Source organism: Syngnathoides biaculeatus, chromosome 2 (assembly GCF_019802595.1).
Source record: "Syngnathoides biaculeatus isolate LvHL_M chromosome 2, ASM1980259v1, whole genome shotgun sequence".
Classification (NCBI taxonomy): domain Eukaryota; kingdom Metazoa; phylum Chordata; class Actinopteri; order Syngnathiformes; family Syngnathidae; genus Syngnathoides; species Syngnathoides biaculeatus.
The window spans coordinates 41,021,975-41,047,987 of NC_084641.1; the positions used below are offsets into that span (position 1 = coordinate 41,021,975).

Consider the following 26,013-nt stretch of genomic DNA (forward strand, 5'->3'; position numbering starts at 1 on the left):
ATTGACGGAGCCTCGAGAAACGTTCATCTCCAGATCGTACAAGTGGGAGAGGTCCGCTTTTTAAAACCTCAGCATCCATCCCTTGCACTTTTTTTTAGGAGATCTATGAAATCTCGCTTCAGTACCTCTGATTGCTGCTTGAGAACATCCAGGACTTCTGTGTGTATAGTGACAGATTTCACAGTTGGGTTCTGATCAGTGATCTCCAGGATTTTTTGAGAGATATCAGACACCATATCATTAGTAAAACACAGTACTTTGGTGTTCTTCTCACTGAAGAAGAAGATTCTCTTCTATTCAGTGTTGTCATGCAAGTAAAACATAAAATCATCAAAATTAATTGTAATTCTTGAAGACAAAGTGACCATCTTAAAGAATTTATGAATGCAATTAATGTTTAAATCTAAGATCATCTTTTTTTTCGTGAATTATAAATGCAGTAATCCTTGCAGATCAACGGGTGGCGGTAATGCATTAATGCAGTTGGAAAACTGGTGAAATGAGAAAAAGAAAAAGAAGAGTCGTAATAGTCGTAGTACAAGTACAATACTCCTACTCCATTAGGGGTTGTATATGAAAAGTGATCCAGGGATGTGGAAGCACATGAAAGTTGGGATTTACGTACTGTGTATAATGTAATTGTGGAGCGAGACTTTTTGCATGGCGCGCATTGTCATTTCCATGTTCCAAATAAAATGTTAAAAAAGGAGAAGTGTAAAAGTGGAGAAGGCGGCGAGGTAGTCTATGCAGTCACGTGACCTTTGCGCTGCTAGGTGCGGCTGCTCGTGTGTGACTTTCTCCTTTATGGCGGAGTGGCCAGCGCTGTGTTTTGTATTCGTATACTTGTTTTATGTCTTGCGGAGCTTTTCTTCCACTCTGTAGTGGCTTTCGACCCTATAGACCCTACGCTTGGCTCGTGTTTTCCGGTGAAGTCATGGCAGACCGTGGCGTGGATGTATCCGCTCTGTCGAAGGAGGTTCGAGAGGAATTGGCGGAGTTGGACTTGGAGCTGTCGGAAGGTAAGTAACGGCTGCGAGCTGTAGACACGCATGGCACGGACGTCAAGACGTGCCAATGTGATGTGTTGTCGGCAGCGGCCGCAGTTAGCTTATTGTCATTTTGAAGTGGGTGTTGCTAGCTGTGCGTTGAGACGCGCTTGCTGCTTTTATGCACACTTTGCCATTTATTAAAAAACACGGCTTATTGAATGTCAAAATTACTTGTGAATTAATTAAAGCAGCACGTCTTTTGGGTTCGGCGAAATTTTTGTGTGGAAGTGTGTACGGGTGTTATAGCCATGACCAGAAAAAGAAGGCCCGAATTATTGGGGCTTGACCCTGCTGTCATCTCTCCTTGTTCGTGGGCTGTTAAAAATGTTAAGAACACGTGATGTGACAGCAAATGGCTTTTTAAATGTTTTGGACCAAAACTGCCGTACCCCTTCAGCCTCATCGAGTGTACTGCGCCCATATTTCTGCCTTTTAACCTGGTGTTACTGTGATTTACCTACTTGCTTACAAAGCATCACATTCAATTCCAAGATGGACTGATTGAAGGATGTGAATGGCACACACAATGAAATACAAGTATTGAAAATGTGATCATACATTTCAAATTCAAATCCAGTTTTTGTGGCATTTCAAATTGAAATCCTGGTGGCGCATAATTACTTCCATCCCAACTGCCTTTCCATTTTTCATCCTTTGTAGTGCCTTTCTAACTTCCCCCTTACTAATCATTGCCACTTCCTGGTCCTTCACACTTGCGTCTTCAACTCTTCTCTCATTTTCTTCATTTGTCAACTTCTCAAAGTATTCTTCCCGTCTATTAAGCACACTACTGGCACCAGTCAACATGTTTCCATCTCTATCCTGAATCACCCTTACTTGATGCACATCCTTCCCATCTCTATCCTGCTGTCTGGCCAACCTATGGAGATCCGTTTCTCCTTCTTTCGTATCCAACCTGGTGTACATGGCATCATATGCCTCTTGTCTAGCCTTCGCCACCTCTACCTTTGCTCTACGTCGCATCTCGATGTATTCCTTTCACCTCTCCTCAGTGTCCCACTTCTTCTTCACTAATCTATTTCCTTATACGACTTCCTGTAATTTGGGGTTCCACCATCAAGTCTCCTTCTCCCCTTTCCTACCACAAGACACACCAAGTGCTCTTCCGCCTGTCTCTCTGATCTCCTTGGCTGTAGTAGTCTAGTCTTCTGGCAGCTCCTCCTGGCCATTGAGAGCCTGTCTCACCTCTTTCCGGAAGGCCGCACTGCATCGTCCTTTCTGTTTGTCTCCATTTGCCCTGTGATTGGCTGGCAACCAGTTCTGGGTGTACCCTGCTTTCTGCCCGTTGACAGCTGGGATAGGCTCCAGTACTCCCCGCGACCCTTGTGAGGATAAGCGGCTAAGAAAATGGATGGAGGGATGGATGGATGTGTAGCCTGAGGAAACTGACCATGCTTTGGATGCATATTCCCTTCTGGATTATGTCGACCACAGGTCAAACAAGCCCTACAAAAAAAAATTTGCATGCAAGTTAAATCCATGGGTCATGTAATGCCTTTGTAATATAGCACCTTTATTTTTTCACATTTTTAGTTCTGCTGGTAAGATTTGTTGTTGCATTTTGTTAAACACATCATCTGAAAGTATGTCTTCATCTGTTGCATGGTCAGCTAATCTCATAAAAGGTTTTGGCTGCTACTTCTTTTGCTCTATTATCTGTAAATCCATTTCCTAATGAAACTTTGTATTATTTGTGTGTACTGCACATTTACATGGTTATTTCTTTTGGGAATTGAACTGCTATGAGCAAATTTTTTAATAGCATTGGATGTGCCACTGTTTTCGCTGTACTTGTCACCATTCCTCTATTTTTCGAGTATTGTCTGTGTGGATTTTGATACTACTGTGAATACATCAACATCTGGTCTCAGATTGTTTAACACTGTCCAATAAGGTATTGTCTGTACAGTTCAGTTGTCCCAATCCAAATCTGGTTCTTTTTCTGTCCAATCAGGAACATTTTGTGCTCCCAATCCAAATTGTCCCAAACTCTTCCACTCCTGTTAAGTTTGTTTGTGGAATGACGTGTGTGGTGGTGTTCATTACTTGTGTAATGCATTTAAGTTTGTCAGTCAGTCTTGTTCCTGCCACCACGACTGATATACCATGTGAGTACAGATAATCAATCATGATTTTTGCTGGTGTGGGCTGTTATAAGTTTACAGTATCTTATACTACATAGTCACATGCAATGAGTCACTCCGTATGTCATTTTGTGGTTGTTCAATCATGTCTTGAGTTGTTTTCAGCAAGAGATATGTTCTTCTGGGAGGGTTGCTTGCAATAACTAAGGTGTAATAATAGAGTGCTGGGTTCCTATTTTATAAGATATTTAACTGTCCTCTCAATAATTCTTTTTTTTTCTTTTTACCTCTATATTTCCAGTCAGAGAGGGAATTAAGACCCAGTCCTACTTTCAGCAAGCCATCTCTTCCCAACAAACGTATGGGGCAAATTAAAAAATTGCTTTTTGGGAGCATTAGTTGTGACATTTTTGATGGGGAAATGGCTGCTCGAGTTATGCAGGGGTGTGTTTTTTGTTTTTAGGGCAGTCACGTGAAATGTGACGTTTTTCTCCACAACACCAGCAAATAATTTATTTTTGATCAAATTTGCATCCTCTCCCCCATACTCTTCCCCTGCCTCTTCCTCATCTGCAGCCACAATTATTAAATGTTTCGCATGAATCTCCATAAAATTCTCCTCCTCTGTCAGAAAGGTGTAAACTTTCTTTTTCCTATTTTGTAGCACTCTTTCTGCGTATAGTGCTTGGTTAACATATTGTTACAGGCTGCCAGTCGGTTTGTCAACCCAATGTTTTTAAATCCATTGTTTTGTAGGATTATTTGAATTTGAATGAAGAGCATTTTTTAATTGCTCTTAATACACACTCCTTGGAGTGTGATCTTTAGGAATGCCACTGTTTGCTTGAAAACATGCAGTCATTGCAATTCTATGTTCTTCAAATGGTTCATTGTTTTTTTTTTTGTTCTCCCAATGGCAGAAAAATTTGTTTTTTCTCTAAATCTAGCAGAAGTGCGCGATATTAACCCTGGAACTCCCTGCTGCTGTGCTAAAGTACTTTGCTGTCATCCAAATTTGTTGTACTTCCACACCATTTAAGTGGTAAGATTTTCTCAAGGCTTCCCTTCCCTGGATGAATTATGTTACATCAACATTATGAGATGTGATACCTTTTATGGCTGTTTTCCCATCATCTTGAGTCTTTTTGTGTGTGTGTGTGTGTGTGTGTGTGTGTGTGTGTGTGTGTGTGTGTGTGTGTGTGTGTTTCTCTTATTTTATCCTGTAGGTTAACTATATATATTTTTGTGTGATTGTTGAGGTGGCCAGCAAAGCCATATTGTGTTATTCACAAATTTAGATGTTTTATTTTAGTGGGACATTGGCTTTCTACAAACGTCTAGTCCTTACACATTATTTTTTTTTCAGATGTTCTGTATCAACTATTTTGCCATTTGTTTTTCCCCAGTTGGAGTTAGCGGTTCACCTCGAGTGACTATACTGACTTCCCCCTGACATGAAAGGCCGCACAATATTTTTCCTTTCTCAGCTTCCACCACATGGTTCTCTCATTTACCTTTGTCTTCTTAATTTTCCTACACACAACCATCTTAATGCTGTCGAGCTACACTCTCCCCTACAACTACCTGACAGTCAGTCACCTCCTTCAGATTACATCATCTGCACAAAATCCACCTGCGTGCTTCTACCTCTGCTCTTGTTGGTCACTCTATGTTCCTCCCTCTTCTGGAAAAAAGTGTTCACTACAGCCATTTCTATCCTTTTTGCAAAGTCCACCACCATCTCTCCCTCAAAGTTTCTTTCCTGGATGCCATACTTACCCATCACTTCTTCATCGCCCCTGTTTCCTTCACCAACATGTCTATTACTATCTGCACCAATCACAACTCTCTCTCTGTCTGGGATGCTCAGAACTACTTCATCTAGTTCCTTCCAAAATTTCTCTTTCATCTCTAGGTCACCTGTGGGGCATAGCCACTAATTGCAATATACATAACATCCTCAGTTTTAAATGTCAGCCTTATCACTTGATCTGATACTCTTTTCATGTCCAAGACATTCTTAGCGAGCTCTGCCCTCAAAATATTCCCTACTCCATTTCTCTTCCCATCTACTCCATGATAAAATAATTTAAAACCTGCTCCTAAACCTCTAGCCTGACTAACTTTTCACTTGCTCTCTTGGATGCACAATCCTAATTTCCTTTCTTTCCTTTCTCCTAATCATCATGTCAACCAACTCATGAACATTTCCTGTCATAGTCCCAACATTCAACGTCCCAACACTCTGTTGTAGGGTTTGTGCATTCCTCTTCTTCTTCTGCTGATGAATACGCTTTCCTCCTTTTCTCTGTCTTTGAGCACAGTCGCTGAATTTCCAACGATGTCCTGCAGGATAGCGGTGTTGGGGGCTGGCGTTGTTCACCCGGGCCACGACCGATCTGGTTTGGGATTCCTTAGATGAACGCTTATATTTGTTGGCACAGTTTTACGCCGGATGCCTTCCTGACGCAATCCTCTGCTTTTATCCGGGTTTTGGTCCGGCCTACAGATTGCACTGGCTTGTGGTGCCATAGGGCTGCATTGACCCTTTTCAGCGTATATGGTACAGAAAATGAATGCATTGATATATTCATTGACGACTGTCATGGGTGTTGTCCTCCCCCTGCCTCATATACACCTGCTTCTGAGAGCAGGCTCCCCACCTGTGCTTTGTCTGCCAAAATTACACCATGCATTTAAGCCTCATGTCTTATTCTGTCTGGTTGGTCGTTCATTGTACTGTACACTGTTGTCACGTTCCAGCGTTCCTATAAAACCAGGATGCTGTGTTAGTGCTGTTGCTACACTAATGTAGCATTCGATACACATCACATTCAAATTGTATGAACAGTAAATGAAGGTTAAAGTAACTGCAGCAACACTTTTGGTGCTTTGCAGTAGAATGCTGACATCACCCACAAATACTATTTGTATATAAAGAATTGAAAAAATAATTTGCTACTCTGTTATATTTCCCATTGAATCCTGTTCTCTGCTGTTTGATTTTAGCGATCTCTTGTGTAAGATGCAAAATCGTGGGAGAAAAACTGCTCCCACCTCTCTCTGCACCCTCCTTTTATTTCATCTCCATTTCATTGTGTTGTGTACACTCCAGGAAACATTTTTTCTTTTTTCTGACAAACCTGCTCATATCTTCTTCCTTCCTAAGACGTACTTATATGTGCAGTGCCTTGAAAAATGTACTTGCCAACTTCTCAAATTTTTATATTTATGGGATGGTTTCCTAATTTTCATGAATACCAGCTCTCACTGTCTGCTGTTGGAATATTTTGTGCAAGACACTCTATTCTAAATTGCCTCCAGGTTGGCATTGTAAATAAGAAACTGTTTTCAATTGCCTTACCTGGTTAAACAAAGGGAATTGATTAAAGTAACTAGGTGAGCAGCTGGTTCTTCTAAAAAAGCCCAGTCTCGGGGAAAAAAAAGGGGGCATAAGCGACCCATAAACATATGGCCATGCTACCCTGAGAACCTCCAATTTCTTCAGATCTCGGATGTTAAGCGGGTTTGGCCCTGGTTAGTACTTGGATGTGAGACGGCCTGGTAATACCAGGTTGTAGGAATAATTGTGATTATAATTATCATACATCTGCTTCCAATAAAGAAATGCTTTGCTCTGCTCTAGATAACGTGGCAGCCTCCGAGCAGGAGATATCAAGAACAAAAACATCTAATCATCAGAATTGTTAGAACTGCTGCCTGTTATGTATTCAGCAATCTTAATGCAGCCCTATGGGGGCACAAACCAGTGCAATCTGTAGGCCGGTCCCAAGCCCGGATAAATGCAGAGGGTTGCGTCAGGAAGGCCATCCGGCGTAAAAACTGTGCCAAACAAATATGAGCGTTCATCTAAAGAATCCCATACCGGATCGGTCGTGGCCCGGGTTAACAACGCCCGCCCCTGGCTAACCTGCAGGGCGTCGGTGGAAATTCAGCTACTGTGGGTCGAAGACAAAGAAGAGGAGGAAACCGGATCCAGCGTCAAAAGAAAAAGAGGAAGGCACAGAGCCTACAACTGAGTGTAGGGACTTTGAATGTTGGGACTATGACAGGAAAAGCTCAGGAGTTGGTTGACATGATGATTAGGAGAAAGCTTGATATTCTGTGCATCCAAGAGAGCAGCTGGAAAGGTAGTAAGGCTAGAAGTTTAGGAGCAGGGTTTAAATTATTCTACCACGGAGTACATGGGAAAAGAATTGGAGTAGGGGTTATTTTAAAGGAAGAGCTGGCTAAGAATGTCTTGGAGGTGAAAAGAGTATCAGATCAAGTGATGAGACTAAAATTTGAAATTGAGGATGTTATGTATAATGTGGTTAGCGGCTATGCCCCACAGGTAGGATGTGACCTAGAGTTGAAAGAGAAATTCTGGAAGGAACTAGATGAAGTAGTTCTGAGCATCCCAGACAGCGAGAGAGTTGTGATTGGTGCAGATTGTAATGGACATATTGGAAATGGAAACAGGGGCGATGAAGAAGTGATGGGTAGGTACGGCATCCAGGAAAGGAACTTTGAGGGACAGATGGTGGTGGACTTTGCAAAAAGGATGGCGATGGCTGTAGTGAACACTTATTTCCAGAAGAGGGAGGAACATAGAGTGACCTACAAGAGCAGAGGTAGAAGCACGGAGGTGGATTATATTTTGTGCAGACGATGTAATCTGAAGGAGGTTACTGACTGTAAAGTAGTGGTAGGGGAGAGTGTAGCTCGACAGCATAGGATGGTAGTGTGTAGGATGACTCTGGTGGTGGGTAGGAAGATTAAGAAGACAAAGGTAGAGCAGAGAACGATTGTGGAAGCTGAGAAAGGAAGAATGTTCTGCGGCCTTTCGGAAAGAAGTAAGACAGGCTCTTGATGGACAGCAGAAGCTCCCGGAAGACTGGACAACTTCAGACAAGGTGATCAGAGAGACAGGCAGGAGAGTACTTGGTGTGTCTTTTGGTAGGAAAGGGGAGAAGGAGACTTGGTGGTGGAACCCCAAAATACAGGGAGTCATACAAGGAAAGAGATTAGCGAAGAAGAAGTGGGATACTGAGAGGACTGAGGAGAGGTGAAAGGAGTACATCGAGATGCGTTGTCGGACAAAGTTAGAGTGGGCAAAGGCTAAACAAGAGGCATATGAAGACATGTACACCAGGTTGGACACGAAAGAAGGAGAAAAGGATCTCTACAGGTTGGCCAGACAGAGGGATAGAGATGGGAAGGATGTGCAGCAGGTAAGGGTGATTAAGGATAGAGATGGAAATGTGTTGACTGGTGCCGGTAGTGTGCTAAATAGATGGAAGGAATACTTTGAGAAGTTGATGAATGAAGAAAATGAGAGAGAAGGAAGAGTTGAAGAGCCAAGTGTGAAGGACCAGGAAGTGGCAATGATTACTAAGAGGGAAGTCAGAAAAGCACTAGAAAGATGAAAAATGGAAAGGCAGTTGGTCCTGATGACATACCGGTGGAGGTATGGAAGCAATTTGGAGAGATGGCTGTGGAGTTTTTGACCAACTTATTCAACAGAATACCAGCGGGCCAAAAGATGCCTGAAGAATGGAGGAAAAGTGTTCTAGTTCCCATTTTTAAGAACAAAGGGGATGTTCAGAACTGTGGGAATTATAGAGGAATAAAGTTGATGAGCCACACAATGAAGTTATGAGAAAGAGTAGTAGAGGCTAGACTCAGGACAGAAGTAAGTATCTGCGATCAACAGTATGGTTTCATGCATAGAGTACCACAGATGCATTATTTGTCGTGAGGATGCTAGTGGAAAAGTACAGAGAAGGTCAGAAGGGCAAAGTTTACAAAACAGTGGTGAGGCCGGCCATGATGTACGGATTAGAGATGGTGGCACTGAAGAAACAACAGGAAACAGAACTGGAGGTGAGTATATTGGTGGTAGGGTGCTGAGGATGGAGCTGCCAGGCAAAAGGGCGAGCGGAAGACCAAAGAGAAGGTTTATGGATGTGGTGAGGGAAGACCTGAGGGCAGTTGGGGTTAGAGAGGAAGATGCAGGAGATAGGCTAAGATGGCAAAAGATGACACGCTGTGGCGACCCCTAACGGGACAAGCCGAGAGGAAAAGAAGAAGAAGAAGACGTATTCAGCAATCTTCCACACATGCACACGCACATGAACAAACATGTACACCTTGTTTCAAACTGTTTTGCTTGTCGTCTCCTTTTTGTAACATCCATGTAAATAAGGGGCGTCTCAAAACTAAATAAATAGAGGTGCTGAGGAGAGGATAATCAGAGAGTGCGGTGGTGAATTGTACGAGACAGTTCCTCTCCTCTCTCCTCGCGAGACTTGAACTGGTGTCTTTGCTTCCTTTTTTGTCCTGTTTAATGAATGTCTGATTGGTGAACCTGACATTTACTTGGTCCTTCGAGCCGGATCTCAAGATACCTGAGGTTTCCAGTGGCCGAGTCAACGTCCAGGCAAAGACCGTGGCCACGGCACTTGAGACCCTTTCCAGGAATGGGCCTCGACTTTGCGCCTGGAGGCTGAGGGTTGACGAGAAGCCGAAGGAAGTGAAGACATCTCTGGTGAGTAGGAAACTCCCACACTCATGAGGAATGAGTGAATGCACGTCTGGGTGACTGCGGCAGAACCAAACCTCGAGAATACTAGTCACTATCGAGTAGACTCATTAGTCTATCAAACTAGGGCAAGGTGTGTCCTGTACGTGAGCTTCGTGAAACGTGTCCATGTGTAAAAGTGTGAGTGGAGGTTCGCTACCTCATTTGAACAGAAAATTGAGTGACGACTGTTTGAGGATACAGCGGTAAGAATTCTCCGCCACTTGTGGTAGAAGCTTGAGAATTACCTCAAACGGAACGTAATTGTCACCCTGTTTAGGGGGAAGTCATTATAGTCACCCTAGGTGAACCTCTGACTCCAACAGGGAAAAACAAATAGCAAAATAGTTGATAAATAGCAAAATAGTTGAAATAGAACATCTAAAAAAAATAATAATAATGATGTGTAAGGACTAGAAGTTTGTAGAAAGTAAATGTCCTACTAAAATAAAACATCTAAATTTGTGGATAACACAATATGACTTTGCTGGCCAGCTTAACATAAAGACAAAAAAATATATATAGTTAACCTGCAGAATAAAATAAGAGAAACACACGCACCCCAAAAAAAAAAAAACAACAACAAAAAAAAAAGGCCGGACTCAAGATGATGTGAAAACGGCCATAAAAGGTATCACATGTCATAAAGTTTATGTAACATAATTCATCCAGGGAACGCAAGACTTGAGAAAATCTTACCACTTATATGGTGTGGAAGTACAATAAATTTGGATGACAGCAAAGTGCTTTCTCACAGCAGCAGGGAGTTTGAGGGTTAATATCGCGCACCTCTGCTAGATTTAGAAAAAAAACCCAAATTGTTCTGCCATTGGAAGAGCAAAATATAATAATGAAGCCTTTGAAGAATATAAAATTGCAATGACTGCATGTTTTAAAGCAAACAGAGGCATTCCTGAAGTTCACAGTGTGTATCAAGGGCAATTAAAAAATGCTCTTCCTGCAACAGGGTTCGCACGCAGCCCTAAAAGTCCCTAAAAACCCCTAAATTTTTGAAGGTGCATTTTGGGGCTCCTAAAAGTCCTCAAAATCTGCGAAATCCGGTCAAGCCCCTAAAAAGGACTTAAATTAAAAAACATCAAAGTGAGGACCTCTACCGCCAAAATTCTCCCTAAAAAATAAATTAATCTTTTATTTAAAAAAAAAATAGCGATCCGTCTGGCGTCCAAATCAGCCGGAAATTGTCAACGGAAGTCACCGAGTTGACAACTAGTCGCCATCTTGTCGATATTCCATTGTTTGTTTCCGTGAGTAGGCATTTCACTTCGTCTTCGTTATGACGGAGCGTAGTTCTTTCATCGATCCAACTTTTATCACGGGGAAGTGCATTTTTCAAGAAGCTTGGGTTGAAAGTAAGGAGTTTGGGAGCTGAGTTCGTCGAGATCCAAAAGATCGGCACATGTTTTACTGCCATCTGTGCAAGTAGAGTAACCAGCTTGAAAAATGGGCGTCAAAGCGCTGGAGTCGCACCGGAAAAACAGGAGACACGCTGATTTGGCGAAGACCTCTCATCTTCCGTTGGTATGAATCTGTTTCTAAAATATCAAGATAGTTAAGCATCAACTTCAGGCAGTGGTACTAGCAGTGCATGCGCACTAGGGATCGCAAAAAAACGCTTACTTTCATAACCGGTTTTAACCGAACAGCTGTAGCAAAAAAACGGTACCATAGTGGTGTTTACATAATTCACCCGCGGGACCTCGAGTTGGCGTGCGGGTTTCCGCACGGACTGCTTTTGTTGTTGCTCTTCCGGAGTGACGAGTTCACAGAGTTCCCCCCCTTATGCGAGTAGTGTTTTGATGTCTGCCAATAAAACAAGTTTACTCCCATTACTTTGGAGCGTTTCCTCGATGCTATGTTTGATGTTTCTTTGATATAACTGAATGTTCTTTTGAGTCCAACGTTACTCTAACAGTGAAACTTGAAAAAAGTGGAAATGATGTTGAAAAAAAAGCGCAATGTGGAGTAACGGAACCGGAAAAAATGATTGGAAATTTTAACCGATCTCGAAAGTCCGATTACGGTTTAAATTTTAGATAACCGGTTATTTGTAAGCGGTTGCGATCCTTAATGCGCACCTACTGTTGCCCAGCCAGAAGTGACGCTTTATGAACGGAGTTCAACACACGAAGACTGACTCGTTAAAGGCAAAGATCGTGTGGACTTTAAAAGTGATCTGCAGCCATTACAGTTACAAATCTTGTGAAAATAATTTGAAAGTGTTTGCAGTCATGTTCCCAGACAGTGACATTGCTAAAAACTACCACTGTGGGGAAAGGAAGACTTAGTACCTGGCTACATTTGGCATCGCTGCCCACTTTTAATCTCTACTGCCTCAAAGCCAAAAAAGATGGAATAGAGACTGACATATCAACGCTAATTGAGAAAGCTGACTGGCTGTGTGAGGAGGCAGAAGAAAAGAGGAATCTGAGGTTTATCACCGATTCCAATGCACTCAGAGGCAGAGCAAAGGACAAGAGAGCCACTTTGGCACCTCTGCAGCAACAAATAGAGGAAGCACTGGGTAGGCTCAAGGAGCTAGAGTAGGGGTGCTGAAACAGACATCAGTAGAAGACATTTGTGTATATAGTTGCAATTGTAGTTAGAATCTGTTTTTCTGTATACTGTTATGTGAAGACATTGACAATGGTCATATCAATGAAAACTACCACAAGGGGCGACAGGTGATCACTGTCACAGGTACTGAGGTACTGGAACATTTGATGAGCCAAGAACGGTTGATGGCACCACTGGGTGAGTCTTTTTTCCTTACTCTTGATATCCCACGATGGCCCTAAATTTTTCGTGTCGGCCCTAAATTTTTTCCGTGTCAGCCCTAAATTTTTCGTGTCAGCCCATAAGAATGCCCCTAAAAAGCCCTTAAATTTTTTGGGTCAGACTGAGTATGAACCCCGTGCAAATTCAAATAATCCTACAAAACAAGGGATTGAAAAACATTGGGTTGACAAACTGACTGGCAGCTTGTAACATTATGTTAACCAAGCACTACACGCGGAAAGAGTACTACAAAATAAGAAAAAGAAAGTTGACACCTTTCTGACAAAGGAAGGGGAAATTTATGGAGCTTTATGCGAAATAAATAATAATTGTGGCCACAGATGAGAACGAGAGCAGCCATCTCCCCATCAAAAATGTCACAACTAATGCTCCCAAAATGCAACGTTTTAATTGGCCCCGTACATTTTTTGGGAAGAGATGGCTTGCTGAATCTAGGACTGGGCTTAATTCCTTCTCTGACAGGAAAAATAGAAGTAAAAAGAAAAAAAAGGAATTACTGGGAGGACAGTTAAATATCTTACAAAATGGGAATCCAGCTCTCTATTATTACACCTTAGATATTCCAAACAATACTCCCACAAGAACAGGAGATTTGTTGCTGCAAACAGCTCAAGACGTGATTGAACAACCACGAAATGACGTAGGAAGTGACTCATTGCACGTGACTGTCGTATAAGATACTGTAAACTTCTAACAACCCACACCAGAAAAAATCATGATTATCTGTACTCAGATGGTATATCAGTTGTGGTGACAGGAACAAGACTGACTGGCAAACTAAATGCACTACACAAGGAATGGACACCACCACACACGTCATTACAACAGGAGTGGAAGAGTTTGGGACAATTTGTTTTGGTGGTACAAAATGTTCCTGTTTGGACAGAAAAAGAACCAGATTTGGATTGGGACGACTGAACTGTACAGACAATATCTTATTGGACAGTCTTAAACAATCTGAGACCAGATGCTGCTGTATTCACGGTGGTATCACAATGTAAACAGACAAAACTGGAAAAATAGAGGAATAGCGACAACTACAGGGAACACAGTGACACATGCAGAGCTACTACAAAATTTGCTCATAGCAGTTCAATTACCAAAAGAAATACCCATATGTAATTGTGCAGTACACACATCAAATACAGACAAAGAATCATTAGGAAATGGATTTACAGATAAAATAGCAAAAGAAGCAGCAGCCAAAACCTTTATGGGATTAGCTGACCATGTAACAAATAAAGACATACTTTGAGATGATGTGTTAAACAAAACGCAACAACAAAGCTTACCAGCTGAACTAAAAATGTGGAAAAAATAAGGGACTACATTACAAAATGGGAATTATGTCAGCACAGATACAAAAAAAAAAGAAAAAAATTCTACCAAAAAACATTTTTTAAGTGGGTGGCAATCTTGAGCCATGGGAAGTCTCAGGTCTCAACAGGGGGAATGGTAGCCCTGGTACAAAGGCATTACATGATCCATGGATTTAACTTGTATGCAAAAAAACTTTTTTTGTAGGGTTTGTTTTGATCTGTGTGCGACATAATCCACAAGGGAATGTGCATGTGAGGGCTGGAGCCTATCCCAGTTGTCAACGGGCAGGAGGCAAGGTACACCCTGACCTGGTTGCCAGCCAATTGCAGGTCACATGCAGACAAACAGCCGCACTCACAATCACACGTAGGGGCAATTTGGACACAATGATAGATTTAGTCTAACTTTACATACATTACAAGCACGTAAGGGTCTCATTCCATTCAAAACAGTGTTTGGGAGACCATACAAATTTCCAATAATTTCCACACAATGAGAGATAGACGAATGATGAAGGGAAAAAAAAACACAAGTGGGTCCCTTTCAGGAGTTAAGAACCCCAAACAGCTTTAAAAAAATTGCAAAAAGGGGTACTTGAGTTCTGTAAAGCTGACAAAAATACATAACAGAACCAATAATTATACTCAGTCAACTATGCTTACCACACATAAGATAAAGAAGCGCAACCTCATTTCAAATAACATTGGTAAACAACTATGCGGGAGTCACCGAGGCATGAGAGGAGGACTCCATGTGTGCCTCCCAGTGAATCAGTTCAGCACTTTTTCAATTCCTTGGCAGAGTCTAATTGCTGTGGATTTCATCTCTGGGCTTATGCTAAAGGAAACCCCCACTTTCCTCTCACCATTTGCCAATTTAATGCAACCTTAAACCCGAATGCCATACAAAAGAGTACGTATACTATGGAGGGAGTATTTTAACCGAAAAAGCCTGAGGAACATTTTTTCATGATTATGATGATCTTTTTTTACAAATAGGAAACAAAACTGGTTGTTATTAATGTAGAATACAGCTAACAAGGTAAACTATAGTTATATCACATGCATGGCCCCTAGGCCACTAATGCGTGTCATTCCAACAGAAATCGCAACACAATGTACCCTGGCGGTAATGACTACACCAACTCCTAAAACCACTTGTCAGAAATTGAAAAGTGTTTATCCAACAACTAAGGCAGTAAATGATAAACTGATATTTTCTCCTAATGCTGCATTGGCTAATTTCTCCTGTGTTAAGCTTTACAGGGACAGATATTAAGGTGGGAAGTCTCCACAAAACATGGTCTCATGATATCCATCTGCAAACTGCCCCACTGCTCCCATGCAGCTATTTGTTGTGGTGGTGTGTTGGTCAAAAGTTGTATGACACGCTGATAAATGCACCAGGAACGTGTGCACTGGTATCACTGCTCTTATCTGTGACTGTGTTTCCATCAAAAGCAGAGGATATACAATTGGCCGCATCCATCTTTGGACCTCCCCTTGGGTTCTCCCGAAGGCGAAGGTCCTCTTGGAAAGATGGAGATCTGGCATACATTGATGCAAATGGCATCGCAAGGGCATACCAGATGAGTATAAATTGGTTAACGAGATTGCTGCAGGATGGTAATCCATCTTGTTATGGATAAGCCCGAATAAAAATGTTGACAGAATCACCTGCATACATTACAATGTACAGAAACTAGGTAATTATACGGAAGCAGGCTTTATTGCCATAAGGGAACAACCAGCTGCAACCTCACTCATGACGTTCCAGCACCGCATAGCGGTCGACATGCTCCTGGCCGAGAAGGGTGGTGACTGCTCAATGTTCGGTGACCGGTGTTGTTTATTCCAAATATCACAGCACCTGATGGGTTATGCACAAGGGCCATTCAAGGCCTCCGCATTCTAAACCACAAGATGAAGGAGCACACTGGTGTAAATACATCAGCCAGGTCTGAATGGTGGAAAAAAAAAAAAAAAACTTTGGCAAATCTAAAAATTTGGTGTTCTCTGTCCTAGTTTCTATAGCTGTTTGCAGCTATTCTTGCATTGTGTGGATGTTGTTGTATTCCCTGCATAAAGGCATCACTTAACCAACTCATAACCACTGCTATTGCCCCGACAAATTCAAAATTGGCACAAATATATCCACTTTTGGCACAACAGAGTAATGACAGTGATATTCTTGACCACGATGACGACGTTATGACTCATCTTCCAGACCTGTTCTCTGATCCAGAAGATTACAAGTAATTAGTGCTATATTTTCCTCTGAGTGTAAGCCGAAAGAGTGATCTATGAGATGATTTAAGGATTTGAGCAAATGTAGGATAAACAGGAGAATAATGTAGAAATCATTGTAAATAGTATTAACTGCTTCTGACTGCAATGAAGAAATGCTTTGCTCTGCTCCAATTCAGTTACTGCTCTGCCTGCAATGAAGAATGCTTTGCTCTGCTCTAGAAAATGTGGTAGCAAATGTAGGATAAACAGGGGGGAAATGTATGAATAATTGTGATCATAATTATCATACATCTGCTTCCAATAAAGAAATGCTTTGCTCTGCTCTAGATAACGTGGCAGGAGATATCAAGAACAAAAACATCTAATCATCAGAACTGTTAGAACTGCTGCCTGTTAAAGAAATGATGACCACACATGTATTCAGCAATCTTCCACACATGCACACGCACATGAACAAACATGTACACTTTGTTTCCAACTGTTTTGCTTGCCGTCTCCTTTTTGCAACACCCATGTAAATAAGAGGCGTCTTAAAACTAAATAAATAGAAGTGCTGAGGAGAGGATAATCAGAGAGTGCAGTGGTGAATTGTACGAGACAGTTCCTCTCCTCTCTCCTCGCGAGACTTGAACTGATGTCTTTGCTTCCTTTTTTGTCCTGTTTAATGAATGTCTGATTGGTGAACCTGACACAGGTGGTGTAAGCTTCTCTCCCCTGGCTAAATGTTGCGTTAGGAAGGGCATCCGGTGTAAAAGCTGCGCCAAAGAAATGTGTTCATCTAAGATGACACACTGTGGCAACCCATAACGGGACAAGCCGAAAGGCAAAGAGAAAGAAGCCGCCCATAAAACAGTAAAAGCCTAATTTGTATTTTCTTTTGTAGAGGCAGCACTTTTACACTTGTCACTGACTGTACGTGTGGATACGTGTGTGGTGTATTTAGTGGACACATTGGCAAAAATCGCCCTCACCCCCACATTGACAATTTAGACAAAAAAAATTGGTATGCCAGTTATTGGATTGTGATCATCTGTGCTGGGTGCACAAGTGTCAGAACATTTTTTTCTTCACTGTCAATTCACCATTGGCAGAAAAAAATTGAGTCCCTCAATTTGAGCCACTTGAATTTAGAAAACCATTCCTGGTGAATTTTTTGCCTCTGCCCTTGACGGAGAGTAGATTTTCGGACAGCAGACAAAGTTGTGTTGGGCGTCTTTCCCGCGTAATTGGCATCCGTTAAAGTTGGCAGCTGACAAGCTGCACTTATACCACTGCCATCCTTTGGTGCCCAGACACCAGTGGGCAGTTGGGGGGAGAGGTCCTTTCTCCTCTCCGCCAGGGGTGTGACAGCACGGCCAGCCAGCCTCCCAGCCCAACCCAGCTCCGCATCGGGTGAAACGGTGGATAACTGCAGCGACCGGCGATGTGACATGGATCTTTTATTATATTGTGAAAGAAAGATTGTTGTTGGACGCAGACGGATCTTTTTATTCATCGTGCTGCTATCGGACAAGTACACGGATACTACAGATATGACGCAGATCTTTTGTTACGTTCTGAGAGAAGGATTACATTGTCGGACGCGGACGGAGCTTTTTATTATTTCTGCTTTCAGAGAAGTTGTTTGAGTTTGAGGAGTATACGTCTAGTTAGCTAGTTAGCTTGTGTTACACCCTACTAAACTGTCTTTGTACTTCTATTTTATTGTTTTGTGTTGCAGTGTATTGTGTGTGTGTGGATTAAATTTTCTTTAACGCAATCCAAGTACTTTGTTGTATGTTGCCGGTTTGACCAAGGGGATTTATTCTAAATTCACACATGACATATGCTGTAAACTGTGAGGCAAATTAGTCCTCCACAACATTTTTTTTCAATAGCTCTATACACACACCTACCTGTCATTGAGAACCCACAAAGCTCTCGTCCTTTGCACCTGTGCAATCCATTTTTCACGACGGACCGGGTGTTTTGGAAAAGTGTGAAGAGTGAATCCATCCTCCCGAGTGTTTGAGCAAAATCCACCTATACGACAGGCTGGCAAAAATCCATGTATGACAACATCATGACGTGTGGTGAAAAAACGGATGGTTCCATTCCGGCTGCCTTTTTTTTTTTTATTATTAAAAACATGTAAAAAAAGTATGCTTTACGTTTCAGTAGCCCTTTCACAGTGAAATCTGACTTAAGTCGAAATTCGAGTTAAGTTGCTACTGTGTAAACGGATCTCAGTCATAGACTGAGGACTCCCTGAATGTGTATAATTTTTTGGGGCTGGGTGGCGGATATCATTAGAGTTAGATAAAAGTTTCATGTATGTGTTGCTCAAATGGCATTTTCCTTTTTTCTGTTCAAGATAGTCTTGACTTAACTGCAAGCGTCTTATTTTGGTTTCGTCGCCTTGAAAAGGTTTCCCCGCACTCACCGTGTTTTTTCAACAACACTTATACAAAGCCAAACAATGGCGCTATCTTCCCTGCTAAGTAGTGAGTGTTCCATATTGTTCAGTAGATTTAGTGTAAAGAGGATTATTATTGACTGCGCATGCATTTGGTACCTGGGCCTTCTGTCGAGACTTACCCAATTTATATGCCTCTTTATATCACTATATCGTAATTATAGAAACCAGCAATGCTATACAAAAAGTATGCCACATATTAGCTGGAAAGAATCAGAAGCAATACTTATCTTAAAACATGACTAAAGCAAAAATGTAAAGAAAATACAGTACTGTTCTAACAAGAAGTGCTGATTCTGTAGTTATATGTGCAATTGGTCCAGATGTGTTTTCCATGTCAAACTTGGTGGAAAAAAACGACCTAATATTGGCTAGCTAGTTGGCCCTTTGAGACTAATTTGAAGTCCAATTGGTTAAAGAAACAGCCCGATCACGAATAAAGTTCAATTACACCCACAATTTATTCTTATGGTCCGGCACAATTTATTCTCATAGATTAGACCCCTCCTTGAGCCCTCACCTTATTGTGGTGGAGGGGTTTGTGTGTCCCGATGATCTTAAAAGCTAAGTTGTTTGGGGATTGGCGCCCCTGGTAGGATCACCCATGGCAAACAGGTTCTAGTTGAGGGACCAGAAAAGGCATGGCCAAAAGACCCCCATGATGGTATTTACAAATTGATTTAGGTTTTTACAACTTGATTTAGGTTTCCTTTGCCTGGAGGTGAGGCACCCCTCTGGAACTAGGCCTGGAGGTGGGACTCGAAGGCGAGTGCCTGGTGGCCAGACCTGCACCCATGGGGCTCAGCCGGGCAAACCCCAAAAGGGTAACATGAGTCCCCCTTCCATGGGCTCAACACCTGTCAGAGGATTCTTAGGGCTCTGGTGCGATGTGAACTGGACAGTCGTGAAAGTGGGGACCTTGGCGATCCGATCCCTGGCTACAGAAACTGGCTCTAGGGACATGGAATGCCATCTCTTTGGCAGGGAAGGAGCCTCAATGGACATCGTGGCGCCAACTCCCAAACACGTTGGTGGACAGCAACAGTAAGAGATGCCGTCAAGCTGAAGAAGGAGGCCTGTGACCTTTTTCGCCTGTGGGATTCCCAAGGCAGGTGATAGGTACTGGTTGGCCAGGGGGAATGCAGCTTTGGTCATCGCTAGGGTAAAAACCCGGGCATGGGAGGATTTCGGTGAGCCCATGGAGAACGACTTCATGACGGTTTTGAGGAAATTCTGGTCCACGATCCGGCGTCTCGGGACGGGGAAGTAGTGCACCATCAACACTGTGTATAGTGAGGATGGGGCACTGCTGACCTCAAGAATACATCGAAGACCTCTTCAATTCCACTGGCAATCCTTCCCATGTGGAAGCAGACTCTTGGTTGGCTGAGGGGGAATCCCCTATCTCTGGGGTTGAGGTCACTGAGGTGTTTAACAACCTCCTCCAGGGCCCCGGAGGTGGATGAGATTCGCCTGGAGTTCCTAAAGGCTCTGGATGTTGTGGGACTGTCTTGGTTGACACGCCTCTGCAACTTTTCATGGACATCGAGAGCAGTGCCTCTGGATGGACACACTGGGATGGTGGTCCCCCTTTTTAAGAAGGGGGACCAGAGGGTGTGTTCCAACTACAGGAAAATCACACTCCTCTGCCACCTTGGTAAGCCCAATTCAGGGTTGCTAGAGGGGAGGGGAGGGGAGGGTCCAATCAGGAAGTCGAATCTCAGATTCCTGTTCGTGGAATAGTGGACCAACACTACACCGTCCCCAGGATCCTCAAAGGTGCATGGGAATTCATCCAACCAGTCTACATGTGTTTTGTGGACTTGGAGAAGGCATTCGACCGTGTCCCTCGGGGATTCGTGTGGGCGCTCCTTCGAGATTATGGGGTGCCGAACCCCCTGATACGGGATGTTCTGACCCTGTATGACTGGTGTAATTCCCGGCACTAAGTTTCCGGTGAGAGTTGGACTCTGCCGAGGCTCCCCGTTTGTCACCGATTTTGTTCACAACATTTATGGACAGACTCTCTTAGACTTAGTTGAGGTGTCAAGGGTGTCCAGCTTGATGACCTCACTATTGCATCTCTGTTATTTGCAGATGATGTGTTTTTTTTGGCTTCATCAAGCTGTGATCGCCAACCATCCAGCCATGGAAACCACCCATCCATTTTCTTTCCCCCTTATCCTCACAAGGGTCGCAGAGAGTGCTGGAGCTTATCTCAGGTGTCAACGGGCAGGAGGCGGGGTACACCCTGAACAAGTTGCCAGCCAATTGCAGAACACATTGAGACAAACAGCCGCACTCACAATCACACCTTGGGGCAATTTAGAGTGGCCAATTAATGCCAAGATAAACAAAATAAATGAATACAATTGGATGGCACAAATGTTGGAATTTCAGTTGTTAATGTAGGTCAGTGATTGTGATTGTGTTTCGGACCGCAGAGAAGGCCTTGATGACCCTGACCACCCACTAATTGTATGACTCTGCTCTACCTTGGCAAATTTAGAAGCTCAAAGAGTGTTTTCAGCACATGGTTGCTCTTAATGTGTGTGTGTGTGTGTGTGTGTGTGTGTGTGTGTGTGTGTGTGTGTGTGTGTGTGTGTGTGTGTGTGTGTGTGTTGTGTGTGTGTGTGTGCGCGCGCGCAATAAGGATACAAAATAACATTGCGGCGTCGGTATCCTCTATCCTAGGTGACATCACGCAGAAAGGCTTTGAGAAGAAGAGAGCCAAGCTGCTGGCTTCCTGCTTCCCCAGTAAGACTATCCCACCCATTTTAATTTCATCTTCATGTTCTTTGTGACTCTATTCTCTTATGTATACTCTCATTTACACTTGAGAGTTTTTAGATCCCACCCGCATACACTTCTCATGAACCTTGCTGTGCTTTGTAAAAACAGGAATATCACTGTCCAGCTAGACCCCTTTTGGCCACAGTTACCTATGATATCCAAGCACACTCTCATGGTCATTATTAGAATTGCACACAAGAAAGAGAAATGGGTTTCCACTTCCCACTGTGAAACAGTTCCCCAGTATTTAAAGTGATCCATATCTAATATTATTGTGGTTACGTCTGCCCCACATGCACTGGAAATCTACTCCGGTATCAAAAACAGCCAGGAATACCACACAGGCTCATCATATATGGACATGCAAGGACAAGTTAATGAGACATGAGGCTAATAGCACTTTGCCTGTCTACCTTCCTCTGGTCATCCCATGTTTCTTACACTACCTTTTATTGTACTACATATAGTACGGGCCTCAAATTCTGAGACCAGGGCCGCAAAGTTGAAATTCTTTTTTGTCTTTCTCGGAGTTAACCTCTCCTAACCCTCCACTGGGAACCCTTGGAAGCAGAATTGCATCGTTAGAAGGACTGTCACCGTTTGTTCCCTGGAAAGCATGGTCTTAGTTTGTTAGAAATCACATCTTTGCACAATTTCAGACAAAGTTCATCGCATTTCAGTAATCTTCTTCGCCATACAATAAAATTTCAGTCACTCTGGCAATTGTTCTTTACGCTCAATAAAGCATGTGTACATATATATTAACTCTCACTTGATTTTATATACCTCTATTTTCAATGATTCCTAATAACTGAAGTCATTTGCAAAATAAAAGTTTTCACAAAACAAAGTTTTCCTTTTTAAAAGATGGCTCCATTTTACATTGGGTTCGTTTGCTTCACACTCAGGGGTTACTTTTGTTATTATTACAAATGGCTGTGATTAACTATTGCCAAGAACTCGGAAGGTTATGCTACAGTCTCAAATAACGAGCATAATAAAAACAGGGAGCTTAATACCGTGCAACGTTTTACTACAGGCCCTTTCTCAATTCCTAAGGACGGCGTTACCATTAACCGGTCACTCCTCGCGTGTTTTTTTTGTTTTTTACGCTGTTTTCAACCCAGCGATATACCAACTGAAACATTGGTTGTTCATAACTATAATGAACCGACGATGAGAGAAGAAAATTTATAAATTTGCAAAAAACACAAAAAAAATTGTGACTTTGTCAATGTGCGTCAGCTTGTGACAGCGTGTGACAGCGCCCACATGATTCGGGACAGGGAATCAAAAAGCATCATGGGTAAGGTATGACGTCCCTCTGAGCCAATGAGATGCCAGGAAAATGCTACAGCAATCGCCAATGGGAAACCAGCTCTATCACGTCACAAACCAAGATACAGGAAATGCATCATGGGCAAATACTGACCTCCCTCCTAGTCAATGGGATGGCAGGAAGATGCTACAGCGATAGCAAATGGGAGAGCAGCTCTATCGTGCCACAAACCAAGATACAGGAAGTGCATCATGGGTAAATATTGACGTCCCTTGAATACAATGGGATACCAGGAAGATGCCATGGCGATACCCAAAAGGGAGAGCAGCTCTATCATGCCACGCAAACAAAGTTACAGGATTTTTACCTTAGCTGGAATTTGGGGAATCCAGTGCCTTTTTTTTCCTTCCATATCCTGAATTTGCTTCGTAATTAGAGACAATATTTTTCTGAGGCGTTTTGTAACCTGGATTTTTCGTGACTAGAGTTTTCGTAAGTAGAAGTATCACTGAAGATCAGGGGTCTCAAACTCAATTCACCTCGGGGCCTAGAAATCTAAAATATAACTCAATCTTCTCAGACATTTTTTATTTTATTTTTTTTATTTATTTTTTTTTTAGATTTTTTAAAGTTGAACACATTAGGATAAACTAGGAGGCAGCACACTGGTGCAACTGGTTAGACCTTTGGCCTCACAGTTCTGAGGTCCGGGATTCAAGTCCCAGCCCTGTCTGCGTGGAGTTTACTTGTTCTCCCCATGCCTGCGTGGGTTTTCTCTGGGCATTCTGGTTTCCTCCCACATCCCTAAAAACATTGGGGACTCTAAATTGGCCTTCGGTGTGATTGTGAGTGCGACTGTTGTTTGTCTGTATGTGCCCTATGATTGGCTGGCACAAAGAGTGTACCCCACCTCTTGCCCGATGATACCTGGGATTGGTGCCGGCTCAGAAAATGAATGAATGAAAAACGATAAACAAAGATGCTTGTGTCAACAAGTTGTGTATAAAACTACTCGTAAAACACTACATGACAACGCTGCTGTAATTTTCACTCAGAAAAATATTTCTCTGCTTTTCTGGAAAAGTACCATTCATGTAAAACTCAAGGGCCGCACTGACAAACTTTCATATTTGGTCCATTTTCAAAATAAAATACATTTAACATGCAAATGGACCACGCGCCGCCAGTTTGAGACCACTGCTGTGGTGCCTTTTAACAATGCACAAAGTGGGTTTATAGGCAGCGCAAGGAATCCTTTAAAGTGAGCTCAGATTAAAATGACAAATAGATTTAATTTTACAACTACAGTACTATTTTACTACTACTAGCTACTATTGAAATACAGTGGTATATACAGTTGAAGGCAGAAGTTTACATACACTTGCACTTAATTTTTGTCTTTTGGCCTCACCATTGTTTTGTAAAATTTGCCCTTCATCCTACCATTTTTTCAGTTCCTTAACACACTCACCATCACTCTGGATTGTTGACCCCAAGTATTTGAAGTCATCCACCATCGGCATCTCTTCTCCCTGGAGCCTCACTCTTCGGCAAATCTTCATTCCTATCCTTTCCAGTGCATGCCTCCATCTTTCTAATAATTCCTCCACCTGCTCCCTGTTTTCACTGCAGATCACAATGTTATCTGCGAACATCATAGTCCAAAGGGATTCCATTCTAACCTCATCTGTCAATCTATCCATTACCACAGCAAACAGGAAGGGGCTCAGAGCTGATCCCTAATGGAGTCCCACCTGCACCTTAAATTCTTCTGTCACACGTATGGCACACCTCACCACTGTTCTGCTGCCCTCATACATGTCCTGCACTATTGTAACATATTTTTCCCCTACACCAGACTTATGCATACAGTACCACAGTTCCTTTCTTGATACTCTGTCATTGGCTTTCTCTAGATCCACAGAGAAACAATGTACAGTGAATAAAATAACTATTTGAACACCCTGCTATATTCCAAGTTCTCCCACTTAGAAATCATGGAGGGGTCTGTAATTTTCATTGTAGGTGCATGTAGTAGATGTAGATGGTACCACCCCCATGCTTCACAGTAGGGATGGTGTTCTTGGAATGGAACTCAGCATTCGACTTCCACCAAACACGGTTAGTGGAATTATGAACAAAAACAGTGACCTTGGAAACGGTGGTCCCAACCCTTTTCAGGTCATTGACCAATTCCTGTCGTGTAGTCCTGGGCTGACTCCTCACCTTTCTCAGGATCATTGAGACCCCACGAGGTGATATCTTCCATGGGGTTCCACTCGTTTAGCTTCTTCCATTTTCTAATGATTGCTTCAACAGTTGACCTTTTTCACCAAGCTGCTTGGCTATTTCTCTGTCGCCTGTTCCAGCCGTGTGGAATTGTACAATACTGTCTCTGTGTCTTTGGACAGCTCTTTGGTCTTGGCCATGTTACAAGTTTGAGTATTACTGATCGTATGGGGTGGACAGGTGTCTTTATGCAGCTAACGACCTCACACAGGTGCATCTGAGTCAGGATAATACATGGAGTGGAGGTGGACTTTTAAAGGCCGACTAACAGGTCTTTGAGGGTCAGAATTCCAGCTGACAAGCAGGTGTTCTAATACCTATTTGCAGCTATATCACACAAATAAATAATTAAAAAAAACCCACCTTGTGATTTCTGGATTTTTCTGTTTAGATTATCTCTCACAGTCGACATGCACCTACGATGAAAATTTCCGACCCCTCCATAATTTCTAAGTGGGAGAACTTGCAAAAATACTTATTTTCTTCACTGTAGCTCCTTCTGACCTTCCCTGTACTTTTCAACAAGCATCCTTAAAGCAAATAATGAATTTGTGGTACTCTTTCTAGGCACGAAACCATACTGTTGCTCACAGATACATATTTCTGTCCTGGGTCCAGCCTCCACTACTCTTTCCCATAACCTCATTGTGTGGCGCATCAGCGTTATTCCTCTACTTCCCACAACTCTGGGAACTATGGGAACTAGCATACTTTTCCTCCATTGCACAGGCAACTTCTCGGCCGCGAGTATTTTGTTGAATAAGTTGCTCAAAAACTCAGCCATCTTTTCAAATTGCCTCCATAGCACCACAGTTATGTCATCAGGACCAACGGTCTTTTCATTTTTCATCCTTTTTAGTGCATTTATAATTTCCCCCTTACTAATCATTGCCACTTCCTCATCATTCACACTTGCCTCTTTTCCTCTTGCTTCTCTCTCATGTTCTTCATTCATAAACTTCTCGTCGAGATTTACACAGAAAAGTTTGAAAGCGTATAAAAGTCCGGACGCATACAAGTACGTCATTGCTGGATCTGATCTCAACGGGAGAGGACTCGTGAACGTGGAAGCGT

General features: G+C 42.6%; 1 protein-coding gene across 2 annotated transcripts in view; it reads left to right on the forward strand.

Annotated features, from left to right (window-relative positions):
• The first annotated feature begins 568 nt into the window (after nt 1-568).
• The window catches only part of dip2ba (disco-interacting protein 2 homolog Ba), a 115,911-nt gene continuing 90,466 nt past the window's right edge, over nt 569-26,013 (forward strand). For both annotated transcript variants that reach the window (XM_061805771.1, XM_061805776.1), the window contains exons 1-2: nt 569-1,019; nt 21,273-21,335. In XM_061805771.1, coding sequence (XP_061661755.1) covers nt 851-1,019; nt 21,273-21,335 — 232 coding nt within the window. In that variant the 5' untranslated portion in view covers nt 569-850. The remainder of the gene's footprint in view (nt 1,020-21,272; nt 21,336-26,013) is intronic.